This window comes from Erythranthe guttata, chromosome 9, assembly GCF_056151865.1.
Source record: "Erythranthe guttata isolate IM_541 chromosome 9, IM_541, whole genome shotgun sequence".
NCBI classification, from domain to species: domain Eukaryota; kingdom Viridiplantae; phylum Streptophyta; class Magnoliopsida; order Lamiales; family Phrymaceae; genus Erythranthe; species Erythranthe guttata.
Genome location: NC_142541.1, coordinates 9,382,577 through 9,392,435, shown reverse-complemented (window position 1 = coordinate 9,392,435; position 9,859 = coordinate 9,382,577). Strand labels below are relative to the sequence as shown.

The following is a 9,859-nucleotide window of genomic DNA, read 5'->3' as shown; positions in this document are numbered from 1 at the left end:
ATTCATTTTCTAAAATTTTGTGCATGCATAAATATGATGAAATGCTCATTTAAATTCATATGCAAGAATAAAGTCCTAGTTTATGAAAAATAATTTATTTCGAAATAATATCTCGAAATATTTCCTAAGCACATAATTCACATAATCACATAATTCACATAATGCACACAATAATTCACATAATCATGTACTTCACATAATTACCTAATTCACGTAAATACTAACCATGCAAGAATTATTATAAATTCTAATTTCACAGTTATACACATAAAGGTGGTAAAATTTATTTTACCGAAAATGCGGGGTGTTACAATAATAAATTATTCTATTAGCACATAAAAATTCTAAACGTAAAATCTACTTATGAAAAATAATAAAAATATAAAACAAGTTATCCGAAAAGGCAGGGTATTACAAGGCTCAATTTACCTTGGTAGAGTACAATAGGAATGTGGTTGTGAATGAGATGAGTGTCGAGGGAGTTGTTGACTCTTCGGTTGGTAAGAAATTACTGAGTGTTGATTGGGTTAATCTGATTAGATATGTAGGACAAGTTTTTCTAGGTGGAGTTGAATTCGCAAAAAAATGATTATGTTTTCGATCGAGATGGGATTTGAGTTTGCGTACGCGAATAACGAGTCTTATAGAGTGACTGTTGAGTGTAGATTTAAACACGAGGCACAATGTTCGTGCAAGATACATGCATCTCTTTCTAAATCGGACGGTTTTAGTTACATCTGGAAATACAAGAAAGAGCATCAATGTGGCATGATTTTTGGTATTGTTAGAAGGAGGAGGCTGAATTCACGTGTCATCATTGACCTAATCGATGGTGATATCAAAGCAATTCCAGGTATTAAGCCTCGTGAGATTCAAACACAGGTGAAGGAAAAAAGTGGGGATCAAATTAGCTATTTTGTTGCGTGGAGATCTGATACGGGTCAAAGTCGTATATTTGGGGATCACAACAGCTCGTACGCATACCTGCCATCATATTTTGTACAAGATGAGAGGACTAACCTGTTGGGTATCAGGCACGTGTACGCAGCGGTAAACAAATTGTTTTATTTTATTTATATAAACTAATTTATATAAACACACACTGCACAATAATTACAATTAATTGCGTACCTTTTCGCTGCCAACCACAAACATGCTCGCATATATAATTAATTAAAATGCAATAAATTAAATCATCATAACATGCTCGCGAAATTAAATCAAATAATTAACATGGTCAACGAACGATTCACATAAACTCATAATTCAACATATAGATTCATGTGATTCAATAATCAATTAACATACATAAATCTCAATTAATATAAATTGAATAATATATATCAATTAGGGAAAATGATATTTTACCCTTGAAGCATGAATCGACAGAAGACTCGAGAAGATGGCTAGCTGCTCTTCCCACTCCTATTGATCCAACCTGTTTTCTGATCTGAAATTACAGGCCCGCTCCGACTTCATTATCTCCTTGTTTATTGACTGAATGTCAATTCCATCCGAGGTGTTTTAGACCCATGCATCCTGAAGCTTCTATCACAGTTTCACGTCCATCCGATCACTGGTTGATTTATGGCGAATTTTCTTGCTGGACTGCGCAGAAAATCCGAAAGCAGTTTTTCAGAATTGCCTTCTCGCATCACCGGCTTGTGGCGGCATGTGGAGGCGCGTTGAGGCGACCCTGGTGGTGGCGTTGGCGGCAGAAGAGTCTTCCTCCTTTTAGCTTTCACCTCATATATTCAATCCACTATCCACGCAGCACTAGATACGTGATATGCTGAGTACAACGAAGAAGAACAACGTAAAAGGAAGATGCCGATGCGGCGGCGACTAGGGGCAGAGGTAGGGTTTCGGCTGCAAGGTGGAAAGCTGATGGAGGGAGAGAGGCTAGGGTTTCATTCTTACGTTTCGTTGTTGTTTTTGTGTGTGTTTCACAAGACATACATGTTGGGGATCAGGCACGTGTACACAGCGTAAAACAAATTTTTTTATTTTATTTATATAAACTAATTTATATAAACAAACACGTGCACAATAATTACAATTAATTGCGTATTTTCGCTTCCAATCACCAACAAACATGCCCGCATATATATTAATTTAAATAACATAAATTAAATCATCATAGCATGCTCGCAAAATTAAATCAAATAATTAACATGCTCCACGAACGATTCACATAAATACATAATCGAACATATAGATTCATGAGATTCAATAATCAATTAAAATACATTAATCTCAATTAATATAAATTAATTAATACATTTATATTAATTGGGGAAAACTATATGTTACCCCTTAAAGCGTGAATCGAATGAAGACTCGAGAAGATGGCTAGTTGCTCTTCCCACTCCAACTGATTCAACGTGTTTGCTGCTCTGAAATTTCAGCCCTGCTGCGACTTCAATATCTCTATGGTTATTTATTTTATGGACAATTTATTTTGGAAGATTGTATACTTATGAGTCATGAAGCTTATGTCAAAATTTCACGTCCATCCGATCACACGTTGATTTATGGCAAATTTTATCGCCGGACTGCGCAGAAAATCCGAGAGCAGTTTTTCAGAATCGCCTTCTCGCATCACCGGCTTGTGGCGGCGCGTGGGAGCGCGTGGAGATGACTCTGGTGGCGGCATTGGTGGAATAATAATCTTCCTCCTCTTAGGTTTCACCTAGTATATTCAATCCACTATCCACACAGCACTAGATACGTGATAGGCTAAGTACAACTAAGAAGAACGAAGGGAAAAGGAAGATGTCGATGCGGCGGCGACTGACGGCGGCGCGGTGGCGGCGCGGCGGCTGGCGGCAGAGATAGGGTTTCGGCAGCAAGGTGGACGGCCGTGGGGATAGAAGCTAGGGTTTCAAGATTACGTTTCGTAATATTTCGTGTGTCTTTCACAAGACATATAAATCCTATTTATATGCTCCTTATAAAAACCCTAACAGGCCTTAAGTTGGGCTAGGCCCAACAACTTAAGTCCACTCTCTTTCTCGGCTCGTTTCTAACAAACAAATGCTCGTAAATATATAACAATTACATTTTGACGACGCGCACAAATTCTCGTCGATGCGAGTACCACTTTGCAATTTACCAATTTCCGAAATTGGAAACCCGAATTTAGGACTTGCCAAATTGGAAAACTTCTCAAAATAGAACGTTCACTAAATTTCCATTAGATTCTTATCCTCTACTTATTCTCATCCGTAATTAACAATTACAAATGTTGGACTCAATCACATTGACTTCCAATTACACTAAGATTAACTAATTAATCTTAGCTCGTTGCATTAAGGATCTCAAGTACACGAGCAGTGTGACCCTCGATGGTTCAGGTGTATGCTAGCCGTGGGCCCACAACCCATTGTGGTTTAAACTCATCCCAAGAGTTACAATTAAGTTGAATCTAGTTTCAACTTAACTACCCAACGAATCAAGATTGGTGTCTAGCAATTACGCGTGATGATTCCCTATATACAAATGAAGTGCCTACAAGAACCTTCTGATATAGTTAATGTACAGTACGATCCCTTCGATACATATATCCCGATTGAACTAGAGGCATTGGTTCGTCGAGACCTATTTATGAGTTCAATAACTGTGTGGACGTTCTTGATTATATAATCCGTTCGTGTTTGACTTAGAGAAACACATTTCTCTAATCACAACACTTTCAGCTGTGGCCACAGACTTCATGGATTATAAATCGCAAGAAAACACAAGATATCCATGACTAATCAAACGATTGAATCTCCTACTACAATGCACAGACCTCCCACTAGATTTCGGACTGCACGAACACTGGCCCTTGGGGCGGTCCTCGGTGGAACTCAGGGACAGTTCACGATACAGCTGGTCCTCTAGTGAAGTCACGGTGATGTCTGGGCCTTAAGGATTAATGGTGTACAACTATATCATAGAAACCTCTACTCGATTATTGGGAACCACTTAGAGATTTCTAGGATGAGGGAGTTCAGTGAACTCATCAACTTATGAGCACCCACTTATGTATGCCGATGTCACAACACCGTTGACTGATGAGACGCAGTACACATACACAAAGTGCTCGTCTCGAATGGGAAAGACCGACATCCTCATTAGTGGCGTAACCCGTTGACTAGGAACCACGTTTAACAGTTACTATACTTCAATAAATAATCTCACGATTCTACTAGATCTATTTATAGTAATTAAGTAATTGTAAGGACTATATCTATGCTTATGCAAGGGACAAAGATGTAGAATGCCAAAGGGGGTTTTATCATAATTACGAAATTGATTATTTACGAGTAGCGTGAGAAAACACAACACTTAGTTGGCTCTTCGTTCACCTACTCTAACAATACAAATCTTATTTATATGCTCCTTGTGAAAACCCTAACAGGCCTTAAGTTGGGCTAGGCCCAACAACTTAAGACCACTCTCTTTCTCGTCTTGTTTCTAACAAACGAATGCTCACAAATATAAAACAATTATATTTTGACAACAAGCACAAATTATCATCGATAGGAGTACCACTTTGCAATTTACCGATTTTGAAATTGAAAACCCTAATTTAGGACATGCCAAATAAGGAAACTTCCCAATATATAAAGTTCGCTAAATTTTCGTCGGATTCTTTTAATCTACTTATTCTAACCCGTAATTAACAATTACGAATGTTGGACTCAATCATATTGACTTCCAATAACACCAAGATTAACTAATTAATCTTAGCTCATTGCAGTAAGGATCTTAAGTACACAAGCGGTGTGACCCTCGATGGTTCAAGTGTAAGCTAGCCGTGGGCCCACAACCCATTGTGGTTTAAACTCGTCCCTTGAGTTATAATCAAGATTGGCGTCTAGCAAGTACGCGTCATGATTCCCTAGATACAAATGAAGTGCCTGCAAGAACCATGTGATATAGTTAACGTACAGTACGATCCCGATTGAACTAGAGGCATTGGTTCGTCGAGACCTCTTTTTCAGTTCAATAACTATGTGAACGTTCTTGATTATATAATCCGTTCGTATTTGACTTAGAGAAACACATTTCTCTAATCACGACACTTTCAGCTGTGGCCACAGACTTCATGGATTATAAATCGTAAGAACACATAGGATATCTATGACTGATCAAGCGATCGAATTCCCTACTACAATGCACATACCTTCCACTAGATTTCGGACTGAACAAACACTGGCCCTTGGGGCGGTCCTCGGTGGAACTCAGAAACAGGTCACGATACAGTTGGTCCTCTAGTGAAGTCACGGTGATGTCTGGGTCTTAAGGATTAATGTTGTACAACACCGTTGACTGATGAGACGCAGTACACATACACTAAGTGCTAGTCTCGAATGGGAAATGCCGACATCCTCATTAGTGGCGTAACCCCTTGACTAGGAACCACGTTTAACAGTTACTATACTTCAATAAATAATCTCACGATTCTACTAGATCTATTTACAGTAATTAAGTAACTGTAAGGACTATATCTATGCTTATGCAATGGACAAAGATATAGAATGCCAAAGGGGGTATTTATCATTAATACAAAATAGATTATTTACGAGTAGCATGAGAAAACACAACAATTAGTTGGCTCTTCGGTCACCTACTATAACAATCTCCTACTTGACCTAAATCCAACTACCCACTACCTGAGTCCCATCGAATTTCGATGTTTCTCATGGACCGGTCTGGGTAAAAGCTAAATAATGGGATGTAGAATGTTTGTCTATCGAGGCAAATCTCTCGAACTAAAGTTCGTCTCTATTAATTATCTAACCAAGGAGATAATTATGATTCAGTATATGCTTGGATTTCTGATGAGATCTTTTGAAAATACACATTCAACACTTGAATGTAATTTCAAATCCAAACTGCTACATTTGCGTCATTTAATGCCGCAATATATTAAGCTTCGGAGGTGGAATCCGCCGTCATGTTCCACTTGGAACTCATACGGCACCTCGTTAATAAGCATGAATATAAATCCCGATGTCATTTTTGAGTTGTCCACTTCCGATTGAAACACTAAAGTCAATGAACGACTTTATTTTCAACTCGGAATCCCCATAGACTATATACTAACAAGTCCTTAGTACTTTGCAAGTATTTAAGGATTTGTTTCAGAGCTATCCAACTAACTTGGTTGGGGTTATACTGATATCTACAATGACGATTCACTGCATACATTATATCATGTCTATAATACGAATTGAGATAACTAAGCGACCTCTTCTATTTATCTCTATAAATACGTATCCAATACGTACGAAGCTTATCCCAAATTGATTTATTGAGAAATGTTAGGACAATCGTGCTTTAGTTGAAGGCAACATCTCTACAACATTTTGAATGTGTAGGATGCTATCAACACAAAGTACTGGGAAACGTAATGGCACTCCCACTAACCTTCTTGTAAACGTAAGGCTCTTGCGTGTATGTTACTAAATTAATTGCTTATTTTTGTATTGATTTGTACATTCTAATTTTTGTATTCACATTAATCAAATAAAATAAAAACCCAATTCTTGTTTATGTACCCATCTCAGGCCAATGTCAATCGCATATTCAATCTCTTCCACTGCAGCAAGGGCTTTTACAACCCCGCCGGTATCAGCACTATAATCTAATAGCTTACTGGACTTTCCCTTCGCCACCATATCTGACGAGCTCAACCCCTCCGATTCCAATTAATTCTTCAAGATGAAGATGAAGATTCAGGCGATATATGGTTGTGTGAAGGGGGTAAGTAACTTTTTATAAAAAAAAATTTCAGAAACTTTACTGATGGCGATCCAAATCTTGAAGAAACTCAACCCCGGCGCCGCCGCCCCCTTTCTCCACCGCACAAAAACCTCCTCAGCCGCATACGTCGCCTCCAGAGCACGAGACGCCACATTCGAAAAGCTAATGGAGAAATACAAGAACCTCCTCAAAGTTATCTCCATACAAGATCTAATCCTCGCCTCCCAATCTACCCCACCTTCCATCTCCATCGACTTCCTCCACCGCCTCTCTCAGAAACTCCACCTCAACCGCGGCCCCTCCGCCTTCCTCCGCTCCTACCCTCACATCTTCCACATTTTCACCCACCCCGTTAACCTCCAGCCCTACTGCACACTCACACCCGCCGCTCGCCATATCGTCCGCCAAGAATCCGACGCCTTAAACAAATCCACCCCTCTCGCAGTAACCCGATTGGTCAAGCTCCTATCGATGTCCCTCACCAGAAAGCTGCCCCTTCGAGCCATTTTCAAGGTCTGGAGAGAATTGGGTCTGCCCGATAACTTCGAGGACTCCGTTATTTCGAGTAACCCCGACATTTTCTCGCTCCGAGATGGAAACGAGCCCAACACTCATTACTTATTGCTCGACGATACTGAAGCGTTTAAAGATTGTCTGGTTCCCGTTGTCGAGAATTGGAGGGTCCTCGAATGCTGTAACGGAGAATGCACTGTTGATAGGACTGAGCTACAGTACAGCTTCAAACACGGGTTTCCACCTGGGATGCGATTGTCGAAGAATTTCAAGGCGAAAGTTAAGGAGTGGCAGAGATTGCCTTATGTTGGACCCTACGAAGAGATAAAGACTGTGGACAAGAATCGGAGGAGCAAAAACCAGATGATGAAAATGGAGAAAAGGGCGGTGGGGATAGTGCACGAGTTCTTGAGCTTGACGGTGGAGAAAATGGTGGAGGTTGAAAAGATTAGCCATTTTAGGCAGTGGTTCGGTATTGATTTGAATGTGAGGGATTTGTTTCTAGACCATCCAGGAATTTTCTATTTGTCGACAAAAGGAAAGATGCACACTGTGTTTTTGAGGGAGGCGTATGAGAGAGGGTGCTTGATTGAGCCCAACCCTATTTATGACGTTAGGAGGAAGCTTCTTGATCTTGTTCTTTTTGGCCGTCGGGGTTTGGACAGAGGTCGTGGTGCTGATAACTCGAAGAGTGAAGGAGATGAAGTGGAAGAATTGTGCGATGATTGAGGTGTGTGATAATGTTTTCTTCACTTTGCTACGCTATTTGTAAAGTTGGAATCTTCGCACGGAGCATTTGGATAATGTTTGCACTCGGGGAGGCGTCACAAGGTATCTCTACTTAATTTTCTTTTCGTCCATGGTTTGGTTTTCGTGCGTGTGATATTGATATTAGAATGCTTGGTTGTTTGCTTATTTGATTCATATTGATGGATATTGCATATTGAATAGCAATCACGATTGATGAAAAGAGATGAAAATGTTTGAAGTGGAGCAACTAAATTTGTGTTCAAAACTCGTGTACTAATTTGTTATCATTCTCTTTTCTTGATTGGCTTGAATGGAGTAACCCAAACATTCATGCCGCTTCTTTTTTTTGAATCATGATATATATATATATATATATATATATATATATATATATATCGAATAGGTGAGATCGATAAGGGCTTTGTTTCGCCATGTCTGAATTTATATGCACTGTGGTTATCTCTTTGATTTTTTTGTCTGTAGATTTATAAATCTGATGCCATTGGGTCAACCCGTGTTAGAGATCCTTTAATAGAACTCTGTGTATTTTTGCAGGTATGTGTGGCAATGCAGTTATTTCACTGTTAAACTATCAAGCTACGAAGCATTACGGGCATATATATGTACATAATGAGTTTAAAAGGTTAGAACCCGATGAAACAACTGTGACCTAACTAACTGCTAATTGAGAAATTGTATCCCTTGTCTAATGTGAAAGATTCACTCTCATTTATTTTGCCAGCTAAGCGAAATTCCACATTATTTCACCGGAGGTATCATGATTCAGACATTTGTATTTGATCAGCAAGATATCTTATTAATAAAAGAAAGGTTGCTTTGTTGAAACCCTATGGCAACTTTTCCTGCCTATTTTAAGGTTGAATTTCTTACATTACTTAATATTAATTTTTGGATCATTATTTTTTGTTCAATTCAAATATGGATTTCTTTGGTGCGGGTGGTTTTGGGGATTTTGCGTACATTTCTTAAATCGGGCGAACTTCCGCCTGATTTCATGAAATCCGAAAATATCTCTATATTATCCTTTTTAAATCAACTGCATAAAAAACCGCAGAATAAAATTTGGATATTTATGCATTGGTTGTTAATGTTTTATTTACGAGTTATAAATGTAGATTTCGTTCTTCATTTTGTAAAGTTATCTCATGTATGTCTATTTGATGCATTTCATGTTGATTTTAATTTTTTTTCTCTCGTTTTTCTTGATATTTCTGAACTGATTTGTTGGTTGGATGGGAAGGCTTCTTAAAAAACAAACAGCAGAAAAAGACTGCTAATTTATGAAACCCGTATGTTTCATCTTTGTGTTATTTTGACGAAAAATACTAAGCTATATGTCATATTATGAATGTGAGAGATTGTTGGGTGCTTCGTCCATTCTACCCAAAAATCTTGTTTTCCTTTTGTTTCGCAGGTGCATATATCCCTTTAAACTACATTTAGTTACAACTGGTGATTAATTATTTTTGCCTTCTCTGTTTGTAACAACAGCTTTGCAACTCATCAAATTAAGTTTGATTTTACCTGCACTGCTTTTTTGTATTCATGATTCATTACGGGCAAAATCTTGGTTTTATGTTCTTAATTTTTTTCTTTTGTTTAGTATATAATTGAATAATCTAATAATTTTCGTTTTCTTCAAAAAAATAATCTAATAATTTTCTAATGTATTAGGCTTTTACCTATTTTTAATTTCTCTAAAAGGAATGGTTACTGTAAATCTGGGGGCGTCTGCTAGATCATGTATGTATATGGTTAAATTTTGGAGAGATTGATAAAGCAATTGTTGTTTGTTAATTGCCTTGGAATGGAGTTTTTC

At 38.3% G+C, this 9,859-nt stretch overlaps 1 protein-coding gene across 1 annotated transcript; it reads left to right on the top strand.

The window, feature by feature from the left end:
- The first annotated feature begins 6,503 nt into the window (after positions 1-6,503).
- Positions 6,504-9,297, top strand: LOC105962707 (Ubiquitin carboxyl-terminal hydrolase family protein). The gene is made up of 2 exons (XM_012987027.2): positions 6,504-8,100; positions 8,575-9,297. The coding sequence occupies exon 1, from the start codon at positions 6,799-6,801 to the stop codon at positions 7,996-7,998; it is 1,200 nt and encodes a 399-aa protein (XP_012842481.2). The 5' UTR covers positions 6,504-6,798; the 3' UTR covers positions 7,999-8,100; positions 8,575-9,297.
- The last annotated feature ends 562 nt before the right edge of the window (positions 9,298-9,859 follow it).

What these genes read in the sequence shown, in the direction of transcription:
- LOC105962707 (XM_012987027.2), top strand. Translation starts at nt 6,799, where the DNA reads ATGGCGATCCAAATCTTGAAGAAACTCAACCCCGGCGCCGCCGCCCCC.